General features: G+C 41.4%; 1 protein-coding gene across 7 annotated transcripts in view; it reads left to right on the forward strand.

Annotated features, from left to right (window-relative positions):
* Nucleotides 1-27,433, forward strand: part of OSBPL10 (oxysterol binding protein like 10) — a 191,255-nt gene that overhangs the window by 118,946 nt on the left and 44,876 nt on the right. For all 7 annotated transcript variants that reach the window (XR_013345319.1, XR_013345320.1, XR_013345322.1 and 4 more), the window contains exon 6: nucleotides 2,272-2,423. Coding sequence is in view for 2 of the 7 variants with exons in the window: in XM_077811234.1 (XP_077667360.1) it covers nucleotides 2,272-2,423 (152 nt within the window). In the remaining 5 variants the exon portion in view is untranslated. The remainder of the gene's footprint in view (nucleotides 1-2,271; nucleotides 2,424-27,433) is intronic.

The following is a 27,433-nucleotide window of genomic DNA, read 5'->3' on the forward strand; positions in this document are numbered from 1 at the left end:
GAGAAAAACAGAACTAAGGGCTTGCTCAGAATAAACCATTGTGTAATTAGGTTGGGGAGTGGAGATAACCTGCTAGGTTGTTATAGTAGCTTCAAATCAACCTCAAAATTGATTTCTGTATTTACACAGCTTTTAAGATTTTTTTCAAAAAGATTCCTAGGAACTGGGGTGTTAGATCCCATCTCAGTGACCATTCATGCTGAATTAAAAAGTAGTGGGATACCATTTTTACGTAAGCAATTCCCAGGGATGGGTGAGAAGGGTAATTAATCATTTTAAAAGTTCTGCTCTCTATAGTATTTTTAAGTCCACATTCCTTCTTATCTTTAGAACAGATGACAGCTTCTTTTTGGTTAAACACACACAGTTTATTCTTCCTACTTGTTAAATTTAATAATTTAAAACACATTAGAAATATTCTAGTTACAAAATGCATTGTAAATATGTAATTACAATATAATAGGTTAAATTAACAATAGCATAGGAATTACCTAATCGAACAATAATCATAATCTGATATTTATTTTATCGCTTGTATTATGGTAGTGTTTGGAGCTCACAAACAGATGCACAAAAAAGTCCGTCTCAAAGAGCTTGTAATCATCCCCTTCCTGTACTAACCCCTTCCCATCTCCGCATGCCCCTCATGCAATTAGTCATTTTGTGGTCTGTATCTAGATAGGTTTCAGAGTAACAGCCGTGTTAGTCTGTATTCGCAAAAAGAAAAGGAGTACTTGTGGCACCTTAGAGACTAACCAATTTATTTGAGCATGAGCTTTCGTGAGCTACAGCTCACTTCATCAGATGCATACCGTGGAAACTGCAGCAGACTTTATATCTGCTTTATAAGTCTGCTGCAGTTTCCACGGTATGCATCTGATGAAGTGAGCTGTAGCTCACGAAAGCTCATGCTCAAATAAATTGGTTAGTCTCTAAGGTGCCACAAGTACTCCTTTTCTTTTTGTATCTAGATATTTTCTGCTGTTATTGGTAATTCTAATAACTAAAACTAAATGCAGCGATTGAGGCCTAGCGAGCTTTTTTTAGTGCTGATGTATTTTTTGGGGTGGAGAGGTGGGTGACAGCAATGTAACCCATCACACAAACTGGAGAGTAAACTGGTACAAAGATTGTCCATTAGGCTTTTGCTACTCTCCAGGAACCTGTTATCCCTGAAGGTTCGCCCGAGCCAGAGAGTTCAAATATCCCCAGGGGGCAGGAATGTACTGATGGAGGCTTATGGTTCAGGCTCATCTTTAGTTTACATCTTTCTAGTGTGAACACAGGTCTTGATAGAGGTGCTAAAGTGGTTTCCTAACCAATGCAGAAAGACCTCTAACAAAACAGAGGAGAAACAAAATGACATGTAGTGGGCTAAAATAGAGGCTTCAGACAGAAGTAGGGTGATCAGATGTCCCGATTTTATAGAGACAGTCCCGATATTTGGGGCATTTTCTTATATAGGCTCCTATTACCCTCCACCCCTGTCCAGATTTTTTCACACTTACTATCTGGTCAGCCTAGACAGGAGGAGTGGGGAAAAAAGTCATGGATGCTGTCTGAACTCGTCTTTGGGTTGGGACTTGATTCAGAAGATGAATAATCAAGCATTCCCTTTATTGTGATACTAACTCATATTTCTAGTATGAGGAGAAAATCTACATATTTATTTCAGGGCCATTATAAGATTTTTAAATAATATTGGCATGGACAACTATTGACAGTTTTTGATTTTTATTAGGAAAGTTGTACTAAATTGCACATTATCTTCATGTATAACGTGTGACCTTAACTGAAATATGTTTGATAATTCGAGCATGAAATATAATTTGGACCTTTGCTACAGAGTTCTGTAATGTTTGTGTAGTTGTGATGATTAAGTAAAATGTAAGCTGCAATGTCACAGTTAGTGGGAAGAGGAGAAAACAAAATGAGCTTCAAAGTATTTGCTGAAGGTAAAAATCGAAATACCATGAATTTCCTGTTATTATATTAATTATGCCATATTGATTCCTGGCTTGAATAGCTTTTGTAATTTTCTTGGTAAATGTTAGCTATCCACCTCAAAAAGGGAATTTATTGCAGATAAATTGTTGCTAAATGCAGGATATAAGCATCTTTTAGTTACCGTGGCAAAGGTGTGTGTGCGTAGAGGGGTGGGGGAGGTGACTATGACTACAAGTAGCAATTCATATATAGAATTTAGGACACTGAGATTAAAATCCTGTCTAGAAGATGAGTCTTGTGGCTAACTCTAGTTTTCTGTTTCAGAAAACATCCTGGGATGGCATGGGCCAAAGTCACATTCCACAGAACTGAAAAACAGTGCTCTCAGCTCTTTATCATCTGCTAGTGCCAATATAACGTGGGCGATAGTACCAACTGCAACTCAAGATGGGCAAACACTACCACCAAATACTGAGGTAAACACAGTAGACCTGTGTATATTGTTTTCTTTTTCATTTAGGTTAGAAAGCCCTACCATGCTTGTAGCTTGCCCATTTTTGCCAAATTGTGTTTGACAGGTATTTATTCATATTAAACTGATCCTTTTCACTTTTAAAATATTTTTTATTTTAAATGGCTTAATTAGTAAGTAAAGTTAAACAGCGAAGATGGATGGTGGAGTATAGTGAAAAATGCAGTATAAAAACCTAGACCAATATATTTATGTATGGCACTTACTGTGTGTTTTACTGCATGTGTGGGATTACTGCAGATAAATTTAAGAATTGATGTACTACATGTGCTTTTGTTCAGCCTGAAGCTGTTTTGATCTTCAATGGAAGAATTATGAGGAGTCCATTCTAGTGGTGCCCATTGTGACCTGATTTGAGTAGTTGCTGCATATATTGTAATGTTTCATGGAATAGGGACTCCTTACTTCACACTAACACAGCACACTGCAACAGTTCTTGAGATGTCTGCATCAATGATTTGTAGATTTGAAACTATCTAATATTGGTCTCTCTGAATTGGCAGGACACAGTATAAAAGTTGTCAAGATATTAGGAGATTGTCAGTGTGCACTATTAGGTAGTCATTGCTATAAAACAGTGTATCATGGTAGCAATTGGCAAATTGTCTAATAGCAGCATTTAATACCCATGGCTGCTGTAGACATGCTGGTTCGCATGGCGAACACTTTAAGGCAAGTGATAGACTCACTTGTAAACTTATTTCTAACTCTAATGTGATTTTGATATATTTATGTGGATGTAAAGAGCTGCTCACCTTTGTGTGGGGAATCCAACTTAATTCCAGTTGAAAATTATCCTCCAGATAAAGGGACCAATCCTAGGACTTGTATAAAAATGTGTTTCTCTTTTAGAGTAAGTTCCTTGCAAAGTACTTGACAGAGGGATTTCCTATACCCATAATGATGTACCTTACAAAGACACCTGTTACACCCGAAGCACACATTATATAGCTCATTTTCTGATTCATTGTCCTCAGTGTATTCCTGTAAAATACATTTCCAAAAGTAAAGGCTAAAATACTAGTAAAATCCCAACTTCTCAGCTGGACAATCAGTTCACCATCACACCCCAAGATACTGGGGTTGTTCTTATCTGCAGCATGCATGTTCCATCATCCTTCATTTCTGCCTGTCTGCTCTATTGTTTAAGAACCATAAGTGCTGGAAATTACAAGACTATTGCTTGCGTGAAGCACTAGGGCAGTGTGATGTATTACAATAATTTTATACATTGTGATATATGTGAATGCATTAGTCATAAGAACACACTTTATAGATGACTGTGATACGTTTTCAATTCCAAAAGCAAATCAGACAAGCTACGGTAAGTCAAGGGATGGTGAAGTACATATGTCTACCTATCCAGACAGCTACAAGGTCTAACTGTTGGCTTTGCAGCCTTGACAGTTTCTTTAAATATATTTCTCCTATCTCAGTCCAGACGCTCAGTAACATTAGCAGATGGAGACAGGAAGCTTTTCAATTTTGCAGTTGTTATTCCAGCTATAAAAGCAAGAGCCAGATTGACATTCCACTTGCTTTCTGTCTTTAGCAGATAGAAACTAAACTAAATTCTGGTTTCATTTAAGCATATGAACAGACATTCTGTTTTGGGCCCTAGGTTTTGTTTGATATCTCCAGTTGCTGTTTGACCTTGTGGTTCTCCAAATGCAAATGATTGTCCTGATTCACTGAAGAGTTCTGTGATTTTTTGTGTGTGTGTGTGACTTTTTTCCTGTCTGTGTAGTTGGAAAAGATTGTGAGCAAAATGTACCCCAAGTGACACACTTGCATCTTCCTGCACCAACTTAGCTACTGTGTCCCTGTGGGATTCTCTTAAAGGAGAGCATATAGGGAAGTTCTTTTAGGGGACAGTTCTGATCTCTGCAAGAGGCTCTATTTGAGTGTCCTTGGGCGATGCACCCAAACAGTTAGTTGCCCCCACCAGCCCTCCCCAGAAGCACTGTCTTCTTCAAGGACAGAACAGCTGAGTGCTGCAGGACCCCTGGCAGAGTGGAGGTTTTGGGTATTTTGTGTGTCTGCCTCACTCCATACTGTGGGCATACTTCACAAGCTAATAATCTGCTGGTATTGGAACTGATTAAACTTGACAGTATATTTTCCTTTAATGAAATACGCAGTGGTCTCTGACTTACCCATTAGTTAATCAATATTTTCAGCATTTGCCTACCATCCTGAATTTAGCATAATTTAAAATGGCATTGGCTAAACCTGAATTGATAGTTTACTATAGAGTTTCTCTCTGCCTTTTTTTTTTTTTTTTTAGTAGGAGGGTAAGAGAAGGATTGGAAGAGGATTATGTAATTCAAATTTTATCCAGCAGTGCGGTCAATGGACCTAGATGAGCATATGATGTAAATTCACTTTAGTTAGAAATTGCATAATTTATTTTTCAGATAAGTACATGACAATTCTCTTAAGCGAAGTATTCTTTTTTAAAAAGAGGGAGAAAATGTATTGCCATGAGTATTCCTTGCTCCTGGATAAATTGTAAATTGTTGCATTGGACTTTTGACTTGTTTAGTACTAGAGAAAACTGGTAAGAATAGCTGTCAATTAGAAATTTCTTGCTAGAAGAGTGAGAGTTCGGGCCAATTTTGTCCTTCAGACCTATTTGCCATTCCTTCTTTTCATAGCCCTTCCATCTTCAGCATGCACACAACAATTTCATCTTGATGGGGGAAAATGCTTAAGCGATAAAACTTTTTATTTTTAAAGAGAAAAATAATTACTCTGTGCTTTTTGATTTCTTGCTTTCCCCCTTCCCGCCCTTTTTTTATTACAGAATCTTCCATGACTGTTGATGCAACAAAGTGAATTTTAAGCCACTGCAGCTTGGATATCAATATATAATTTGATAATACATGCTGAGCATTAATAGTCTGACCTAAGGAGTAATGAAATTATGGATTGCAGTTTATCACTTACAGACTCTTTAATGTGTTGTCATTGCCCCAAACCCCACCTGGCTCTGCCCAAGGGACTTTATACCTGTGGCTAAGGTATTTTATTCCCCTCATCTGTTTCCGCTTGATAGACTCCATATCCATTATGCTCTTCCTCCTCCCCACATTTTGTTTTGATGTATTTTAAAAATTGCAGGTGTCTTGCATTTATTAATCATTCATAAAATACATTGGTAAAGTGAACTGTAGGAATGTTGCTGTTTTGTATGTGGAGGCTTGGGCTCTGCAACAGATGTAATTCATAATCTCTGGGCATCATTTTGCAAGTAGTTTTAACCATTCTGATGTCTGAGTTCTAAATGCCAATGCCATTTTAAATAGACAGAGTCCTTTTTCTACCCAGTTATAAAATAAAATGTCTGGTTTTGCACAAGATAAAAGCTGTGTATGTAGCGTAGTATGTACTGCTTTTGTGACTTTCCCTGTACATTTCAGCATATTAAGATATTTCAGCAGTTGAACTAATGCTACTAGTTTAAAGATGCTGTCCCTTTTTAACAATAGATTTTAATTATTTTATTTACTTTCCACTTGAAGTAATATCCCCTCATAAGCTTGAAAATAACATCTTTCCCTCCTGTCTTTTTGTCTCATCACCTGGCAGATGTTTTTCCTGCTAGTTCTCTCATAAAGCAGCAGCCAAATGCAACTATGCTGTGATTATTTTTTTAGCTTTTGTTGTTTACATAATCACTGATATCTGTCTTCAATAGTGGGAGTCCAACTCTGAATATAAGGGTTAACTTTGCATTCCCTATGCTGGCTGGAGCTGTCTTTGTTGTAGCAGAGTGTGGTGTTTACATGCTGCTTGTAATTATTAGAACTGGGAGCACTGGCTGTTGGGAGTCTGAAAGGACAGGAAACAGGAAGGAGTGGGGAGGAGTTGAAGAGGCTGAGTGAGAGCTACTGAGGGTGCAGCAGCAGCAGCTTGGTAAAGAGGTTTCCACTTTAAAAATAAAGTCCTGTTGAAGTTTGTTAGTACCTTGCCTGGTTGTTACAACATTTTGGTGATGAGGATGGATCTTCTGCCTCTGAACGCACCTGCACCCTTTTTACAAAGCCCAGGTGACCCTCCAATTGCTTTTGCTGCCTGGATCCATATGTTTGAGAATTATCTGCTTGCAGTCAGTGCTACAGAGATTTCTGAAGTAAGAAAACGTGCTCTGCTAATCCACTGCCTTGGAGCAGAAGGGCAGCGTATATTTTATGCTTTTCCCCTTGCAGATGGTAAATATGAGACTGCACTCACTGCATTAAAGAACTTTTTTGTGCCAAAGGTGAATGTAGTAGTTAATCGCTACAGATTTTGCCAGCGTGAGCAGAAACAGGGGAGACTGTAATGCAATATATTGTATATAGTAATGAAGTATATTGCTTCCCTGTGGAGTCTGATTGTAACTTGTGACTTTGGGAGTATGGCAAATGAGATGATTAGAGACAGCTCATTGAGAAAACAGCCATGCTTCGTGTAAGAGAACGCTTACTTCTAGAATCACAACTTACACTAGAAAAAGCAATAACCATTGCTACTCAGATTGAGTCAGCTACAGCTGAAGCCAAAATAATGAGCATGGATACAGGAGGCTCAGTCCAGGCTGTGACTCCTTTGCAGAAAAGTTCATTATCACTGCAGACAAACAATTACAAGAGGAAAACTAATGAAAAACCACCGAATCAGCAAATTCAAAATACAGTAAAAGCATGCTTTCGCTGTGGATCCCCACAACACCTTGCAAGCTACACAGGATGTCCGGCAAAAGTAGCTCAGTGCAATCATTGCAAAAAGATTGGGCATTTTGCAGAAGTATGTTGCAGCAGCCAGTTCAATCAACAGGTGCATGCAGTTACAATACCAGATGTTACTGTGCTGAACGTGGACAAAATCACTAATGCACATATTCCATAACAAATAAAGTGCACTGTAAACGTTTCCACCATACCCTCAGGCAAATCACACTCTATTCAGCTAATGTTGGACACTGGCTCAGCAGTATCTATACTACCTGATTCCATCTATTTGCATTACTTTAAAGATGTGCCTCTTACTGAACCCAAACTTCACTTGGTGTGCTATTTGACAAACCATATTCCAGTACATGGCTGCCTGCCAGCAATAGTTACTTTTGGTGGTTGCTGTGTTACTGCAGAGTTCTACATTGTCCACAAAGGCACTCCTATCCTTGGCAGAGATTTATTGGCTGCTTTAAATCTCAGGGTAGTTAATGGACGAATTGATCTTCCTCAGCAAAGCACTCTTGCAGTACACACACCGGTTTCAGCTGGGACCCAACACCAGGTTGAGGAGAAACTCGGCTGTGCTTATGGGTTTCTGCATAAAGTTAAAATGCGGAATCATGTGATGCCTGTACAGCAGAAGTTATGGTGCTTACCGTTTTCAGTCAGGAAAGCTGTTTCAGAGGAACTCAGAAAACTTGTTAAAAAGGACATTATTGAAGGGATTGACTCCTCGGAATGGGTTTCACCTATAGTAGTGATGCAGAAGAAGGGTGGAGGCATTCGCCTTTGTGTGGACTTAAGGGAGCCAAATAAAGCTATTGTGATTGACAGCCATCCTCTTCTTCACATAGAAGAAGTATTTGCAGAACTCTGTGGAGCAAAGATGTTTTCTACTCTTGATTTGCAGAGCGCATACCACCAGGTTATGTTGCATGAGGATAGCAGAGACCTCACAGCATTTATTACACATGAGGGACTATTTCGTTTTAGACGTGTTCCATACGGTCTCACATCTGCCCCAAGTGCCTTCCAAAAAATGATGTAATTGATTCTGAAGAATCAACATGGAGTGCAGTGCTATCTGGATGATATTATCGTGTTTGGAAATACTTCTGAGGAGCATAACAATAACCTGCAGTCTGTACTAAACTGCATCAGCAAAGCAGGCCTCCAGCTCAATAGGTCCAAATGCAAATTTAGACAAACTGAACTCTCCTTTCCGGGGCATGCAATTTCACGGGCTGGACTAATACCTGATCCAGATCATATCCTGGCAATTTCAAATGCTCATCCTCCAACAGATTTGCAAACCGTACATTCCTTCTTGGGTCTTACCTCCTGGTATGTAAAATTCATTCCCAATTATGCTTCTGTCATTGAACCATTATGAGAATTACTATGGAGAAGTTCAACCTTAGTGTGGACAACGGACGCACAAGCTAGTTTTGAAACGGTGAAAAACTTGATTGTATATAGTCCAGTACTTGCACTATTCAGTCCTGCATTGCCCACAATCGTGGCTGCTGTTGCTGCTGATTATGGACTTGGGGCTGTCCTCACACAACTTCATGAGGACAACACAGAGAGAACTATTGTGTTGCTTCAAGGACACTAAGTAATGCAGAGAGAAAATATTCTACAGTCGAAAAAGAAGCACTTGCTTGTGTCTGGGCTACTGAAAAATGGAGAACTTACCTGTAGGGCTGCACGTTCAAGTTGTGCACAGACCACGGCCCTTTGACGACGTTGCTCACCACGAAAGGACTGGGAAGAGCAGGATATCGTATTGCTACATGGTCGTCTGCAAGACTACGGTCTTTCAATTATGAACTGGAATATAAGCCTGGAAACCAAAATGTGGTAGCTGATTGCCTTTCTCACCTGCCTTTGCCTTCACCAGATAGTCCACAGGAGGATGAGGATGTAGTTGTGCTTATTACAAGCACTCTTACTGAAGTTGCAAGAGAACAATTTCAAGCTGCTTGTTCAGCGTGTCCAATTCAACAAAAACTACGGGAATTTCTGACAGAGATGGCCCAGTAACCCTAAAAACCTTGACCCAGTTTTGCTGCCTTATTTTAGAGTTTGGGATGAACTTTCTTTGCATGATGGCTGTGTGCTACGAGGTACGCACCGGCTACTTGTGCCAGAAGAATTACAGTAAAAACTCATACACCTGTCACATGATACTCAAGGAATTGTCCGAACCAAACAACTACGGAATCTGTATTGGTGGCCAGGGATGGACTCTCAAACTGAAGCACTCATAAAATCCTGTGTCACTTGCCAAATGCATAAGACAGCAGTGACATGTACCCCTCCATTACAGCCTGTTCCTCTTCCTGAATCTGTATGGGGAAGAAGTGGTGATTGACATTGTAGGACCCTTTGATACTGCTCCAATCGACTGCCGTTATGCCATCACTTTAATAGACTATTTCAGTAAATGGCCTGAGGTAGCGTTTACATCGCAAATCTCTTCTGCTACAGTAATTAAGTTCTTCTCTTCAATTTTTAGCAGGGAAGGTAACCCCAAAAAACTGGCTTCAGATAATGGTAGTCAATTTACTTCCCTGGAGTTTGAAACTTTTCTAGCAGAGAGGAACATTTTACACAGAAGGTGATCCCTATATTACCCTCAAGCCAATGGGAAAATCGAATGATTTAACAGAAGTTTGAAAGAGAGTTTGCAAACGGCTAAACTGGAAGGGCAATTGTGAGTAATCTTCACTTCTGATTTCTTGCAAGCATACCGGGCTAAACAACACAGAGAGCACCCGCAGAGTTACTGCATGGGAAACAAATGAATACTAATACTTTTCAGGGCGGGGGGAAGAGGAGAGGAGGTTTGGTGGGTGGAGGAGGAGGGGAGCAGTTGATTCTCTGTATGTCACTATGGATATGGTGGAAAAGTGTTATTAAGCAGGAAATTTTAGTGTTTCCTAAAGGCGGTCACATTCTGGATTAATCTAAACTCGTCTGGAAGCTGGGTCCCCTCAACTCAGAGTGCTTTGTCCTCAGCTTTCATGTGCTTTATTATGGGTTTTGTTTTGTTCCAGAGTAGCACAGTTGTCTTGGTGGCTTGTAGACGTAGCTGTGTTCTTTAATGTATCTGGGACCTTATTAATTTGCTGCTTTGAAGATGAGGACTAAGACAATAAAGTGCCAGTGGAAGTGGAGAAAATAGGGTCCAGGCTGAAACATGGCAATTGTCTGAGATAGATGGGGAGAGGATAGGCTTGACCACAGTCATCCAACACATTTTTAAAATGGCCTAAGCCCTAACTACACTAACGCTTAAAAATGTGAGAGCTAAAATGTATTAGGTCAATTTTAAAAATGCATTCTCTATTTTTCCTAGTCTAGGCACAGCCTTAATAGAACCACAGTGGAGAACCAGATACACAGTTGGGTATCATCAGCATATTGATGACTTGGAGTCCATAATTTATCTTCTATCTGAATGGTCTCCTAGATATTGAAGAGAAGGGGGAGGTACAGAACCCTTTGGGAATCCACAGGTGTCATTTCAAGGAGGCTGATTTCTCTTTAAGCTCCTTCTTCTGAAGGAACAAAAAATTCTTTATGTACTAAGAGATCACAGTCTCTAAAGGCACAATTAGTCTAGTAATTGGTGTTACTTTAATCCCTGTCAGAACAGACACATCTCTACGTTCTGACAGTCCTTAAAGAGAGCTCTGATTCCTCTTTCAGTGCTACTGTGCTATTAAAATTAATTTGTTTCCTCTCTGACCATACTTAAAGTTTTGTTAAAGAATTCTGTGCCTTTTATGATAAATTGCATGCCCATGGGGAGGGGAGAGAACTTTGGGCTGACATTCAGCATTAAATGTAAATTAAATCTGAATCGACCTTTTGCTTAAAATAGAACAAGTCATTTAAATTACTACCCTTGAGGGAATCAGCTGGCTACACTATAGAATCGTAGACACCCCTGTCAAACAAACAAAACCGCAACACAAAAGTGTTCTATTTTTTGTCTTCTCTTGTGGTGTAAATACTTAGCGCACTGCTAGAATCTGTGCATCTGCCGCTGACTATCCCTCAGATTTCCATCATGGTAATATGCAGGAAAGAAGATTTAAGATCCTGTGCAGGGGCGGATATAAGCTCCTGATTCAGTGGGTGCACTGAACTGCTGAGGGGTCACCCACCATCTGCAGCACTCGCCCCCCCCCAGCACCACAACCCTAATCACAGCCCAATGTGGAGGGGAGGCACTGACCATGTAGCTGAGCTAGGGCCACACTCCTTGTTTTAGGCATTGCAAGCTGGCATCCACCGTGACAGAGAGGTGGTTGGGCCAAATATGAGTAGCACTGTGACCCTATGTGCCAGGTAGCAATACCTGGAGCGGGAAGCCAGGCCCAGCCGCATATGACAGGAGCTGCTACTGCAGGGTGAGTGCAGGACGGGCTCCCTCTCCGAACATGCCTAAGAAGTATATGTTTGCCTGTTTTTGCACCCTTGGTTTCATGAGTTCTGTGGGTGCAGGTGAAACCATGATCCCTGTTAAAGCCATCCGTGGATCAACGTGAAGGGTGCGATGTGTATACCTCTCAATATCAGTGTTCAGCAGTGATTTGAAAAAGTCTAAGATGCTGGTTGTCATGCTGGAGAGGCTGTTGAGGAGTCCTTTTCACAGATTATAAAGCCACAGCTTCACTTTCAGCTCTTTTCTGGGAACATCCTCAAGCTGCTGAATCTCTTCGGCTGGTGGTAGTGGCCCTGTTAATTTGTCATTGTTGTCTAGCGGGCTTAGGAAGCCCAGTGTTACCTTAATGTGGATAAAGGATTGATGGTGTATGGTAGAGTGTTTCCTAAATGCCAAACAATCTGTTTGACTGTGTGCTTGGATTTTATAGAAAAATGGGCATGGAGCCCTTTGCACAAACCATCTGAGACTTACAGTGGGGTTTCTGTTCTATATAGGTTCTTATACCACCGTTACAACCATAGAAGCACCTTCTAGCCATGCATTAAGATCTGGTACGTGCAGATTGTGTTCTTGTATTTTAGACATTCATGAAGAGAATATTGATTATAAAAGTTTTATAGGATGAGAATGTTCCCTTTGTTCCAAATCCTTTGCCTCCACTGAACATTTTTGAGGGATGTATTAAATTCTGGACTTGAGATTTTGTACCAATTTGTAACTAGATTGAGGCTCTTCCTTTTAGCTTGTCAGCCTCCAGAATTTGAGGATTGTAAATCTGTGTTCCTTTCATCTAGTAAAATAAATTATTGCATATCTGGAGATCCTTATGTTAGACAGCTTACTGATGGTTATTTGTTTTCTGTTGTTTACTATGTCGCTTTTTTCCCCATGTGCAGCCTGAGCTAGTTGTAGGTATATTTAATTCTGCAAAAGGGATTATTCTCCTGGATTTTAACTTGCCCATTTCATCTTCTCCTTTTCTATTCTTGATGTGGTTTTTTGAAGTGAGGATATCCTTTTTATGTGACTATGTAGTGAAGCACATTATCTAACAAAATACCCAGTATCAACTGTATTCAGCTAGCTACAGAGGGTTTGTGGCTGGTAAGAGATCCTTTAGATGTGCTGGTTAAATATTGAACAACAGAATCTTCAGTTTGTTATGTACTTATGTTCACTTTGAGTTTTTTCAACCTCTGTTCATATATTTTCTGCGCCTAACCACTTTTTTTGTTGTTGCAAGACTACAGGTGCTTGCCAAATTCCACTTTGGATAATTGCATTCTGCCTACCTAAACTGTCACCTTGTGGTTTGTACTGAAAGAGGCAGTCTTCGTTCCCTGTCCTGAACTGGGTTGACTTTTGTGCACTAGTTGGTAAACAACTTTAAGATCTTTGGCTGAAATGAAAAGATGTTATTTCAATTTATTATATGTTTTTAAAACAGAGTAAAATAAATCTGTCATGAAAATAACCAGAATGCACTCCTTTTATCATTGAGACCTCTTTTTTTGCAGAAATACAAGCTGGACTTGCAGTTAATTTAGTTTCTGTTCAGTCTCCAGTAGACCGTAGACTATATCCCTCATATAATAGTTAAAAATGTTGATCGTCCTTTGAAAAAAGGTACTGATGTGTATTAGAATTTAAATATATTGGCATTCATAGTGTGAACTAAGATATAGGAAATCTGTGTATAGCAAGCAGACTAGAGTCCTGAATTATTTCAATGTGCAAACTGCGATTCCGGTTGCAGTTAACTTTCACTTACTGTGGAATTGTCCTTTGGAAGGGACAAAACTTCACTGTGGGCCAAATGCAACAGTAAATGTGCTTTATGGAGGAGATCTAAAAGGAGTTCAGAGGGAAGGAATTTTCTTCCCTCTGCCTTCCAGCTTGGTTTAGAGCAATTATAAAGCCATTCTGCTGCTCAGCTAGGACTGCTGTGTGTGTGCACTGTTTTAGGTAGGGTTGCCAACTTTCTGATTGCCGAAAACTAAACTCTCTTGCCTTGCCCCTTCTCTGAGGCCCCGCCCCACTCCATCTCCCCTCCCTCTGTCACTTGCTTTCCCCCACACTTGCTCATTTTCACCGGGCTGGGGCAGGGGTTTGGGGTGCAGCAGGGGGCTCCGTGCTGGGGTGGGTGGGACCGAGAAGTTCGGAGTGTGGGAGGGTGCTCCGGGCTGGAGCAGAGGGTTGTGGGGCTTGAGGGCTCTGGGTGGTGGCACAGGCTCCAGGGTGGGGTTAGAAAAGAGGGATTCAGAGTGTGTGAGGGGACAAGGGGTAGGGGTGGGAGGGGAGGGCTCAGGCTGGGGGTGTGGGCTCTGAGCTGGGGCTGAGGGGTTCGGGGTGCAAGAGGAGGATCAGGGCTGGGGGAGGGGGTTGGGGTGCGGGAGGGGGTGAGGAGTGCAGGGTCCAGATGGCGCTCACCTCAGGTGGCTCCCACAAGCGGCTGGCATGTCCCTGTGGCCCCTAGGCTTCTGGGAGCCATGCAGAGCCAGGGCAGGCAGTGAGCCTGCCTTAGCCCTGCTGCACCGCCAACTGGACTTTTAGCAGCCTGGTCAGTGGTGCTGTCCAGAGCCGCCAGGGTCCCTTTATCAACAGGGCATTCCGGTCAAAAACCGGATGCGTGGCAGTCCTAGTTTTAGGCCTATGGATCCCTATAGGGATGGACCCACTGGCCACTGTCAAACCCATCCTAAACATCCTTTGGACATCATCCCAGCATCTTCTGAGTGCACAGTCTCTGTGCAGTCTTTGTTTCTTCCTGCACCCCCCAGCCCTCCCCCAGATTTTGTGCACAGCAACATTTGCCCCCAAGAGAAACCATTATCCATGTTTAGGCATCTTTCCTGTTGCTGGTCTGAGGTTTCAGCATTAATCACACCTCTCTGTCAAATCAGGTTTTTATTGTGGCAGGGGCTGTAAGCAGTCAGTGTTTGCAGCCATTAGAGGTGGGTGGCCCATGTGCATGGTATCATTTTTTTATAGGGCACTGACAATTATCTTATCTGTTTAGGCTGTAACCAATTTTGGGCAGACACTCTCTCTTACACAGCAGGGCTTCAGTCTCTACTGGGGCCTCTAGGTGCTAGTGTAGTACAGATAATAGATTAAAAACAATATTAAAATTGTGACTCCTTAAATCTTTTAGCAACTAATCAAGGTACAGGAAATAGAAATACAAAGGACACACATTCTGTTGAATTAAAAACCTATGTTTTAGGTGATGGACTTGTCGAGGCTCTGGAATGCTTTTCAGTGCTTTGCTCTTGACTTAAATCTTTGTATTTGATACTCTGAGATCAGCTAAACAATAAGTACATGGTGCTAACATGTCCAGTAATGGAACGAGAACAGGAGGTTTGTGAGGAACATGTGCTGTATTACAGAGAGAGGTGCTTTTCTCTCTGCAGCACAGACATTGGAGGATTTCTTAATGCACTTTGCTTTTTCCATTATACATGAGTAAATCCTTTTTGTGCCGCATAGTGCAGTAAATGGCCCTAGCCTGTAATATGCTGTAATGACTTGTATGGCTGAATTAATCTATGGGCAAAGATTCTACTTGTTAATCCTTTCACTATCAGACAATCCCAAAAATGACATCTGAGATAATCAATTGGAAATTCCCAGGTGAAGTATACTTAAGGATTGTATGTTCAATTACACTAAAAGTAGAATTAAATGACAGTAAACTGCTGCAGGAGCACTGATAGAAAATGACTTACACTAATCTAACTAATCTTGATTTTAGAGCTCTCTGCAACAGTTACTGTGCTAGCAAACAAAATCCATTGTAAACCTGTTCATGTAAATGTTTTTTTACTGAGAGCAAATTTAAGCCAAAGCCTTCAAATTTTATTTGGTGCCCCTAAATTCTATGTATGACATATTTTATGAGGATAATATCTTTACTTATGACAAAGGCCATGAAGTTTCATTAAAAAATCTGAACCCAATTCTGAACCAATACCCATCCCCAAATGCCATAATTGCAAATGGAATTCAGTCAGTGTAAGAAGTTACAGAATATAAAGACTCAAATAATACCTATACTGTAAGATTTGAAAAATAAATTAAAATCCATTGAGCAAAAATTAACAAAAATACCAACACTAACTTTATTTCAATGTTGTATATTAACTTAATTGATTTACGTTTTGTGCTGTCATCCATGTTCCTCTGTATATTATAGGCAGCATAGGTAGCATTGCCTATTAAGATTTCCCATCACTTCCCATTATCGGACCATCTTTTCAGCTTTTCATAGCTTTGCCAAACTTTACCAGTTTAGGCTGAAATTTTTATGCCAGATGTCTTCCTCACATTGTGTTTTTGTATTTTTTTTTTTTTTTTTTTAAATTTCAGCCAAAACAGTTCTGATGTTTCTGAGAGTGAAGCTAAGGGGAAAATATGTTGTTTTTTCCTCGTTACAAAATTCAGTTGACTTTCTTTGAAAAACTCTATCTGGGCAAAGAGACTGGGAGGTGGTGCTGGGGGAGGGGTGTGAGGTGAGACTAGGATATTTTAGGCAAGGAGACTGGGGCTGGGATGAGAAGCCTGAGGATGGCATTGTGAGGAGAATGGGGGTAGGGAAGAGACCAGTGGCACCAACTGAGGGGGCAGAAGTTCCAACAGCCCCAGTTCCCCAAAGTTTTTGCACTTACTCAAAGTTCCACAGGCCACAGAGCCCCAGGGGGCCATGACCTGACCACTTCTAAGCAGTAGTCCTGTATGAAATCAATATGGCTGTGTGGTTGTGACATCACTGAAATTTTTACCTGGATGCCCCTCTGTACAGATGAAGAGGCAGCCGGGCTGGATTTGAGTAAGGGGCATTGTGACTTGGTGCATGGGGTCACAATGCCACTCAAATTTGGCCTGGCCATCCCTCCATCCAGATGGAGTGGTTGCCAGGCCAAATGGTATTGCAGCCTGGTGCACGAGGAATTTGTTCCTATAGGGCGGAGTGCAGGGGAGTCTGCTGAGAACTCCTGGCATCACCAGCTCATTCTTTTGTGGGTAAGAGAGAGGGGAGACTCCCTGGCTGAGGGAGACCCAGCCTTGCCAATGACCAGTTTGGTGTCAGTAGAATGCCACATGATGGAATTTTTTTCAGTTTGCTTTTAAAAAAATCCAACTAGGAAATTACACACAAAATTACATTTAAAGAACATTAACGTTGCAAAGTCAAGCATTCAAAAGTTAGGATATGCCAGAATTAAGGTGGTCTGTCCAACTTTTTTCTGTGTGTGGAATGAATGGTGGCTTGAATAAAGTTTAAAACCTTTGGGTGTATTTCTTCCCCCTCTTACTGCATTCAGTCTACCCCATCATTGCCTCTTTTGTCCCTCCTCATTCATTTGATATCTTGCATTTATTAGGGTCTCTCCTCCATAATTCATACTCTACTTCCCTCAAGTAAACTTTCCTGGGAAGCGAACATTCCAAATAGACCCACACATCAAGAAATTGCAGACAAAGGAGGTGGGCCATGGACTTTAACAGGAAAAGGCTGTGATTTTTTTCTGTAAATGCTCTACTTTTGTTTCAATGGTAGGGTGGGCTACATTTTGGGGAGTTACATTTTAAGAGTTTAAGGTTGGACATCAAGAGCTAGACTTGATGGCATTGCTGAGAATGATGTTAGCGGTGTAAGGCTAGCTGAAAGAAGTAAGGCTTAGGGAGCATGAAGTCGATGGATTGTCACACTGGATAAGGGACCACGACAAACAATAAAAGGTATTTCCTCATCCCCCTTGTCAGACTGGCTAAGGGAGGCAGTTTCAGGCAGCGTGTGGGGAGAAAGAGGAGATTCAAGTAGAAGGGAGAGATAAATTGCTCGTGAAGGACGGGAGATAGGCAGTGCAGTGTACAAGAGAGTAAAGCTTTTTAAAAAAAGATTATAGCTTTATTTAAAACAAATTTAATATATTTAATCCAAAATGGGAAATAAACTTTCTATTAGACCTCTCCATTTTAATAAATCAAGGCTGAAAAATACTGCCAATAGGCTTAGAAAGGTATGAAAGACTATTCCTGATCCAAAGGGCTTAATTTAGATGAGACAATAGAAGTACCTTCTGCCTATTTCTGGAGGTTATCCAGATGTAAAGTTGATGAGGAAACCCTAGTGTTCTGGCTAACGCTTTCCTGTGAAATAAAATGGGTTCTGCTACTCAAGCCTGTTGCTGAGAACTGTAGTGGCTGCGGTGCTTACCTAAAACACTGCACTGTCTCATCTGCATCTAGTTTACTATAAAGCACTTTGTGAAATTTGCACTATAAAAGGCACTGCATAGGTCCAAATTCTATTGTACTCACACTTTCTCCAGACCTTATCACACCTTCAGCATCAAAGACGGTTGTTTCAATTCTGTTCTTGTTTTTACACCTCTGATATTAGAGGCAGGATGAGCTTGCTATTCTAGGTTTCAGAGTAGCAGCCGTGTTCGTCTGTATTTGCAAAAAGAAAAGGAGTACTAGTGGCACCTTAGAGACTAACCAATTTATTTGAGCATAAGCTTTCGTGAGCTACAGCTCACTTCATCGGATGCATGTAGCTCACGAAAGCTTATGCTCAAATAAATTGGTTAGTCTCTTAGGTGCCACTAGTACTCCTTTTCTTTTTGCTATTCTAGGGCACTTTCTACAATTATAACAGGCAACCTGTGAACATGCCAGTGCAGGTTTCAACTTAACCTAGAAAGGGTAGAAATCTTTTCTTGGATTTTTATGAAGCTCTTTACTGGTCTTGCTTGTGGGTCATGAAATCTGTGGAGGCAGTGATTTGTGACTAGCTAAAGGAAGCGCATCCTTATGAGAAATGACTGCTGTTCATGCTGGAGTCTGAGCAAGTTACTGTTTTCTTCTTTAGTATTCCTCAGGTTTAAAAAAAAAAAAAGTTAGAGCTTTGGGGATTCCTCCCCTGACAAGGTCTTATTCAAGTAAGACATGTCCTTGCTATACTGATATACTATGTTTGCTTTTATATGGTCTGAATAACTGTTTTCCATTCCAAGAACGCCAGCTGCTGTTTTTTATGGGCATCTACTTTTGAAAAATTTGATTCTCAAAGCAAATCTGCCCACATCTAGAAGGAGATTTGTTTTCTTTGCTGGTGGCTGTGTCATCTTAGAAAATACATTTTTACAAAATACCTGTTGCGTGATATTGTATTAATTTTCTTGTTTGTCTAGATTAGCATAAAATACACTTTTATGATAGGTTTCAGAGTAACAGCCGTGTTAGTCTGTATTCGCAAAAAGAAAAGGAGTACTTGTGGCACCTTAGAGACTAACCAATTTATTTGAGCATGAGCTTTCGTGAGCTACAGCTCACTTCATCAGATGCATACCGTGGAAACTGCAGCAGACTTTATATATACACAGAGAATATGAAACAATACCTCCTCCCACCCCACTGTCCTGCTGGCAATAGCCCATCTAAAGTAATCATCAGGTTAGGCCATTTCCAGCACAAATCCAGGTTTTCTCACCCTCCACCCCCCCACACAAATTCACTCTCCTGCTGGTGATAGCCCATCCAAAGTGACAACTCTTTACACAATCACCAGCAGGAGAGTGAATCCGCGTGGGGGGGTGGAGGGCGAGAAAACCCGGACCCGCGCTGGAAATGGCCCAACCCGACGACCATGATTTCAACAATTTCCATCCCACCATCAACCTCAGCCTGGTCCAGTCCACACAAGAGATCCACTTCCTGGACACTACAGTGCTAATAAACAATGGTCACATAAACACCACCCTATACCGGAAACCTACTGACCGCTATTCCTACCTGCATGCCTCCAGCTTTCACCCTGACCACACCACACGATCCATCGTCTACAGCCAAGCTCTGCGATACAACCGCATTTGCTCCAACCCCTCAGACAGAGACAAACACCTACAAGATCTCTGTCAAGCTTTCTTACAACTACAATACCCACCTGCGGAAGTAAAGAAACAGATTGATAGAGCCAGAAGAGTTCCCAGAAGTTACCTACTACAGGACAGGCCTAACAAAGAAAATAACAGAACGCCACTAGCCGTCACCTTCAGCCCCCAACTAAAACCCCTCCAACGCATTATTAAGGATCTACAACCTATCCTTAAGGATGACCCAACACTCTCACAAATCTTGTGAGACAGGCCAGTCCTTGCCTACAGACAGCCCCGCAACCTGAAGCAAATACTCACCAACAACCACATACCACACAACAGAACCACTAACCCAGGAACTTATCCTTGCAACAAAGCCCGTTGCCAATTGTGCCCACATATCTATTCAGGGGACACCATCACAGGGCCTAATAACATCAGCCACACTATCAGAGGCTCGTTCACCTGCACATCCACCAATGTGATTTATGCCATCATGTGCCAGCAATGCCCCTCTGCCATGTACATTGGTCAAACTGGACAGTCTCTACGTAAAAGAATAAATGGACACAAATCAGATGTCAAGAATTATAACATTCATAAACCAATCGGAGAACACTTCAATCTCTCTGGTCACGCAATCACAGACATGAAGGTCGCTATCTTAAAACAAAAAAACTTCAAATCCAGACTCCAGCGAGAAACTGCTGAATTGGAATTCATTTGCAAATTGGATACTATTAATTTAGGCTTAAATAGAGACTGGGAGTGGCTAAGTCATTATGCAAGGTAGCCTATTTCCTCTTGTTTTTTCCTCCCCCCCCCCCCCCAGATGTTCTGGTTTAACTTGGATTTAAACTTGGAGAGTGGTCAGTTTGGACGAGCTATTACCAGCAGGAGAGTGAGTCTGTGTGTGTATGGGGGTGGGTTTTTGGAGGGGGGTGAGGGAGTGAGAGAACCTGGATTTGTGCAGGAAATGGCCTAACTTCATTATCATGCACATTGTGTAAAGAGTTGTCACCTTGGATGGGCTATCACCAGCAGGAGAGTGAGTTTGTGTGGGGGGGTGGAGGGTGGGAGGACCTGGGTTTGTGCTGGGAATGGCCTGGCCTGACGATTGCTTTGGATGGGCTATTGCCGGCGGGGCGGTGGGGTGGGAGGAGGTATTGTTTCGTGTTCTCTGTGTGTATGTGGAGTCTGCTGCAGTTTCCACGGTGTGTATCTGATGGGGTGGGCTGTGGCTCACGAGGGCTCATGCTCAAGTGGATTGGTTGGTCTCTGGGGTGCCACAAGTACTCCTTTTCTTTAAGCAATAATACTGTCCAGAAGATAATCATACACCAGCACTCCAAAACCTCAAAAACAAATACAATCTAATGGAGTTATCAATACTTCAGTTTGCTAGCCAGTGCTATAAGTCAGACTTAAACAAAAAACCCACAAAAACAAAAAGTATTTACTGCTTGCTATGAGTAAATGTCAACCTCCACAGAATGTATGCTTTCAATTAAAGTAAACAAGTTTCCAGCTCTTCTAATATAGAAGATTCACTTCCAAAAGTTAAACCAGAAGGGTAAACCAATGCCATAGTTATCTTCCTATCTCTGCAGGCAGATTGCACCCATGCCTCCACTACTGCTCATAGGTTTCCTAATGCCTCCAGCAAGCTTTGGTGATCACCAAGGGTAACTACTGTAAAATGACAGGTTTCAGAGTAACAGCCGTGTTAGTCTGTATTCGCAAAAAGAAGGGGGGTACTTGTGGCACCTTAGAGACTGACCAGTTTGTTTGAGCATGGGCTTTCGTGGGCTGCAGCTCGCTTCGTCGGGTGCATGCCGTGGAGGCTGCGGCAGACTTTGTATGTGCACGGAGAGTGTGGGGCAGTGCCTCCTCCCACCCCACTGTCCTGCTGGTGGTGGCTTGTCTGGGGTGGTCGTCGGGTTGGGCCATTTCCAGCACAGGTCCGGGTTTTCTCGCCCTCCACCCCCCCACGCGGATTCACTCTCCTGCTGGTGATTGTGTAAAGAGTTGTCACTTTGGATGGGCTATCACCAGCAGGAGAGTGAATTTGTGTGGGGGGGTGGAGGGTGAGAAAACCTGGATTTGTGCTGGAAATGGCCTAACCTGATGATTACTTTAGATAAGCTATTACCAGCAGGACAGTGGGGTGGGAGGAGGTATTGTTTCATATTCTCTGTGTATATATAAAGTCTGCTGCAGTTTCCACGGTATGCATCTGATGAAGTGAGCTGTAGCTCACGAAAGCTCATGCTCAAATAAATTGGTTAGTCTCTAAGGTGCCACAAGTACTCCTTTTCTTTTTACTTTTATGATAAACAACGGGTGTTCGTCTCTAAGGTCTTTCTTCCTTCCTTCCTTCCGCAAGCCTGTAGGGCTTTTCTCTTTGATTATTTTTATTATCTCTTTGCTGCTGCTGCTGTCTTTTTTCCTCCTTGTTTGATGGCAACTCTGATTAAAAATGTTTGAATTGAGTTCTTAAGGGCATACAATACTGAGAAGCATTTTTGTATATTAGAGTTTAGATTAAGCAATATCCTAATTTTACAACCTCTGCTTTTTCAAGTACTAATGGCAAAGAAGCTGTGAAATGTACAAAATTATACTGGGTGGGGAAGTATAGGTATTCATGTTGGGTCAAAACAAAATAGAATTGATAGGTTAACTGGACAAGGATACACAGCATTGAAACAGATCAGATTTGATTTAGCTGGAGACTTCTGAGTTCAGGAATGTGCACAGTAGACTTTTTGCCACTCCACCTTTATAGAAATAACAGCAACACAAAATGCAATAGTGATGGAAAGGAATTCTGGCACAAGAACTGGGCAAGAGTGCGGCCTGGATGGTAGCCGGTAGAAGTCTAACCCAGACAAGTCATAGATAACATTGGTAGGCTGAGAGAAGTAACCAGATTAAACCTTGTATCTGATCAGTCCCCTTGATTGAGGGAGTACACCTGCTGTTTTTTTAGTTCAGATTTCCATTTTGGGGGTCTTGCGAGATCCTTTACAGCTTGTGGATATATAGGTAGCAGATGTGATCGATTTGCTTTCTTTCTCCACTTGTACTTGGTGAAGAAGGTGTGACCTGCCCAAAGACCTCACCACTGCTACCCATGTCTTTATCAATTTGAGATTAGACTACTGTAGCACACTAGGATGGGGTGAACACAGCCTCAGACCTTGGAGGGCTAAGAGTTTATCTGGGGGATCCCAAGGTGTGCGTGTCAGAGGGCAATGTCGCCTGTCACTCCCAAAGAGTCCCATGAGCGTGAATTCCCCCTTCCCAGGCTCTGAGGTCCCCTCAAGGGCCTGGCATTTTTGCGGGGTGGGGGAGGTAGAAGCTGGGATCCCTGATCTGCTGGTCCCTATGGGGAGACCTCTCTACTTCTCTCACTGCACTTTGCTGGCATTAGGCCTTCCCCAACATCATGGAGTTATTAGCTCAGCATCCCCTCCACTCAGAACAGCAGCAGCCTCCCCTTGCAGGCCTACTGTTGCCCACTGGGTGGTGGTGGTGGAGGATCAGCACCTGTCTGAAGGGATGAATTGTGGAAGGTCTGGAGGGAATGAGTGGGGGTAGCCATTATTGAAAGGAATGCTTACAGGGAGCATGGGAAGGAGGGATGCCTATTTGGCTCTGCCTTGAAAACACTCAGAAATACAAGCCTGTGCAGAATGTGGCTGCCTGCTTATGAAATGGTGCTTCATGTCAGGAGTACATTACCAGTGCTCTGTAGTCTGCACTGGCTGCCTATTGGATTGTGGGTGGAGATTAAAAGTGATTTTTAATCTATAAAGTTCCAAATGGTTTAGGATTTTACTTTCTCAGAAATGGCATCTTTCCTGATGTGATACTGCTACAGCTGCAGTCAGCAGTGGCTTTTGACTGTACAGCTGCTGTTTGAACAGGGAAGGTCTGGCAACTGGTTGCTTTCTGTGAGGAGACTGGACTCAAAAATTTACACTCTCCCTCAGTCCATCTGAGTCCAAATTTGACCACAAGACTACATTGCAAGGCCCATCTCTTTTCACATGGCAACTGGTAGAGGGCATATTTGATTAAATGGGAGAAGTGGTTGGTCTTGTTGTAGAACAACTTGGTATGGAAGGGTTGAAATATACAGATCTTCTTACTGAGGATTTTAGTGTCCCTTGAGTGTATCCCTTGAGTGTGTGAAGTTTGTAAAAAAATCCCTAGGTCATGGATAGTTTCTTCTAAAAAGAAAACTCAAATAACTACTGTATTTATGAATTCCCACAAATTTTTCTTTGAAGAATTGCACAAATAACATCAATTACATTGAAGCATAGAAGATATGCTGCTTATGTCTCATACCAGATATATATACCTTCTCCACCCCTCATAAGAATCACAACTTTTCCTTGTTGAATTCTTTCCCTCACCACCTCTGTCTCACTTTTATGTTACTGTATGTCTTCACCATTAATTGTGATCACTTTAGGTCGGAGTTAAACCACGTTGTCAGTATAGGTAAGAAAAGCTTGCACTTTCTGTACTTGTTCTGTGCGTAAAAGACTTGAGTCCAAGAGCAGTCAGTGATGCATATTTCATGAATACTTAATTTCCCTGTTTAAAGAAAATGTCAAAACATTTTCATTAACACTTTTGTTAATATCTAGATATTGAAAGTCTAACTTTGGTTCTTTGCCTTCTGGTGTTAGGTAGTCTCCTTTTGCAGGAAAGGAAGAGATTGGAAACTACATATATGCTTTGATGATATGTTTATTTTTCTTTGAATGCCTAATCTGTACATGCCAGCCTGTCTTCATGACTAGAAATATTAAAATTTACAGCTTTGGTATCAAACCACACTTTTAAAATATGGGCTGCTCCTTACGAGTAAATCCACAAAGAGATTTTGTAAAAAATTAACTTTTTATGTAAAGCTTTATAATTTCAGCAAAATTACAAAACCTGGAAATTTTGTCCACATAATGTTCAAGGTTTAAGAATTCACAGGATTATTTTCTTAAGAATTTATTGGCTTGTCTTGAAGCCCCCAAATTACCAAATAGGAATAACAAACTCAACAGGAAAAAGAACAATCTAGACATGTCATAAACATTTCATTTATAAGGAAATTCTCTCAAATGTTAGAATATAATGTAGAAGTATCAAAAATAAAACTATCACCTGTATTTGGCTGGAAATGGAACTTAAGGAAATATTCTAATGACTGAAACTTCACCCAAAGGACTATCTGAAAAAAAATAAACTTTTATCTTGTGACATTGTCACCATATGTGTCATGCATGACTCATTCATGCTCGCAAAATGAACCTAGAGTTACAGTTAAAGTTTTAGTGGAAAAAGTAATGCTAGATGCTTAGAAATTGGGTAATAAATTTTATTTAAATAGGAAAATGTTTGTATTTGGAGAAGAGTCACATAAATCAGAACTGAATAAAAGCAATTAATTATAAGAAGCTAAAAACCTATATTTTCAGGAATTTCAGTTATTTGAATTAGACTTCGTGAATATTTTCATATGCTCAAGTTGGACCTGGTTCCTCTTATGCCTGTGTGAATCCTCTGGTGGATTTCTAATTTACTTTGGTATAAGTAAGAGGAAAATCAGGCTCTCTGTCTTTAACCAAGATTCCAACGACAGATTCCATGTCACGATTCTTTGTAAATAGTAACTTAATTTTTTTAATTGCAATTTCCCCCACCCCAGTTAGTCTGTTGACTGCTTAATGTTAACTATTTTTTAAAAGGTCAAGTTTAATTTTGACTCTCATATAGCAAGCCTAGCATGTTATGACTAAGCTCCTGGAAACAAATTTTATAAAGAAACTCTTAAGGGTAGCTTTTTTACTATTTAGTTTTGAAAAATAATCTTTCTGCTGAAAAATTGCTCCCTTATTGGGTACGGCAAATGGAGTATGTGGTGATATGGACAATCAGCCCCTGCATATCACTGGAGTTTGAAATATATCAATTGAGTCAAATACCTTACTCCACGGCCTCCTTTAGGAGGTCTTTTTATAGTAAGGCAGGATGTGTGGGCTGTGAAAACTTTGCTCTAGACCTGTAGCCTCCATAAGCCCATGATTAAAGCTATGATTTAGGCACGGGTATTTTTAGTAAAAGTCACGAACCAGTCATGCGCAATAACGAAAATGTCGTGGCCAGTGACCTGTCTCTGACTTTTACTAAAAATACCCATGCTTAAATCTTAGGTGCTAGGGGGCGTGGAGAGTGCTCCAGTGGGCTGCTGGGCGGGGTACTCCGGTGGTTGCTGCTGCTCCTGGGGGTGGGGAGCAACCCAGGACCTGGCTGCTGCTGCCGCGGGGCGGGAATGGCCCGGGACCACACTGCTGCTGCTCCGGGAGGCCTGTGGCCCCGCCGCCACCACAGCGGATGTGGGGTGGCCCAGGGCCCTGCTGTGGCTACCAGACCGCAGCTCCCGGGCAGTGCCTGGGACCAGTTGCGTTGCCTGGCCAGAGCAGCTGCTGGTGCCACTGGCCCCAGGGCCGCCCCAGCTGCTCTGGCCACCCTGGGGTCAGCCCAGCTGCTGCAGCTGCGGAAGTCATGGAGGTTCTGGAAAGTCATGGAATCTGTGACTTCCATGACCTCTGTGAAAGACTTGCAGCCTCGCCGATGATGGTAAAAGTTCCAGAGTCCCATTTTCAAAAGTGACTTGGGCACTTGAAAGCTGATGTCTCATTGAAAGTGCATGACCAAGTCCGCTGTAAAGTGAGATTTAGGCTCCTAAATCAAACCTCTGAAGTGGTGAAAGTCACTGGCTAAGCACCTGGAACCAGACTTTGTTGAAGTGCTAAACCTGCATTTGACAGCAGTAGCCTCTTCTCTAGGTGCAGAGAATATTTTCTTCATTTCAGTTTATACAACTAGTTCAGTGATACTTTCAAAGTTAAGAAACCAATTGAGAGTTGAAAAAGCAGGAAAGCTTGTTTTTTCTCTTCCAATCTATAAATAATAAGTAGGTGTAAGGTTTCAGAGTCGTAGCCGTGTTAGTCTGTACCAGCAAAAAAAAACCCGAGGAGTACTTGTGGCACCTTAGAGAGAGAAAAATTTATTTGGTCGTAAGCTTTCGTGGGCTAAAACCCACTTCTTCGGATACATGCAGTGGAAAATACAGTCGGAAGATATATATACACAGAAAACATGAAAAAATGGGTGTTGCCATACCAACTGTAACGAGACCAATTAATTAAGGCAGGCTATTATCAGCAGGAGGGAAAAAACCCTTTTGTAGTGATAATCAGGATGGCCCATTTCAAACAGTTGACAAGAAGGTGTGAGTAACAGTAGGGGGAAAAATTAGCATGGGGAAATAGTTTTTACTTTGTGTAATGACCCATCCACTCCCAGTCTTTATTCAAGCCTAATTTAATGGTGTCCAGTTTGCAAATTAATTCCAATTCTGCAGTTTCTTGTTGAAGTCTGTTTTTGAAATTTTTTTGTTGAAGAATTGCCACTTTTAGGTCTGAAATTGAGTGACCAAGGAGGCTGAAGTGTTCTCCGACTGGTTTTTGAATGTTATAATTCTTGATGTCTGATTTGTGTCCATTTATTCTTTTGCGTAGAGAGCTACTAGTTCTAGATCTTGAAGGACATGGTGACCAGAAACAATCAGTTCAATTTACTAACTACAGATAAAGAGTTCAGATAAATATATAAACTATATATGGAAAACTTGTTCTGATAAACTTTTTTCTTATGCATCCAGCACACTTAAGGTCATTTTATTTAATTAAAAAAGTCTGGTTTTGTTCATTTTTAATTTATTTGCATTTATCTCCAAATGAAGCTTGACACAATTAACCATCATCCAGTAAATGAAAATTGTGACTGATGCATTTCTTAAAGATAC

Source organism: Eretmochelys imbricata, chromosome 2 (genome assembly GCF_965152235.1).
Source record: "Eretmochelys imbricata isolate rEreImb1 chromosome 2, rEreImb1.hap1, whole genome shotgun sequence".
Lineage (NCBI taxonomy): Eukaryota > Metazoa > Chordata > Testudines > Cheloniidae > Eretmochelys > Eretmochelys imbricata.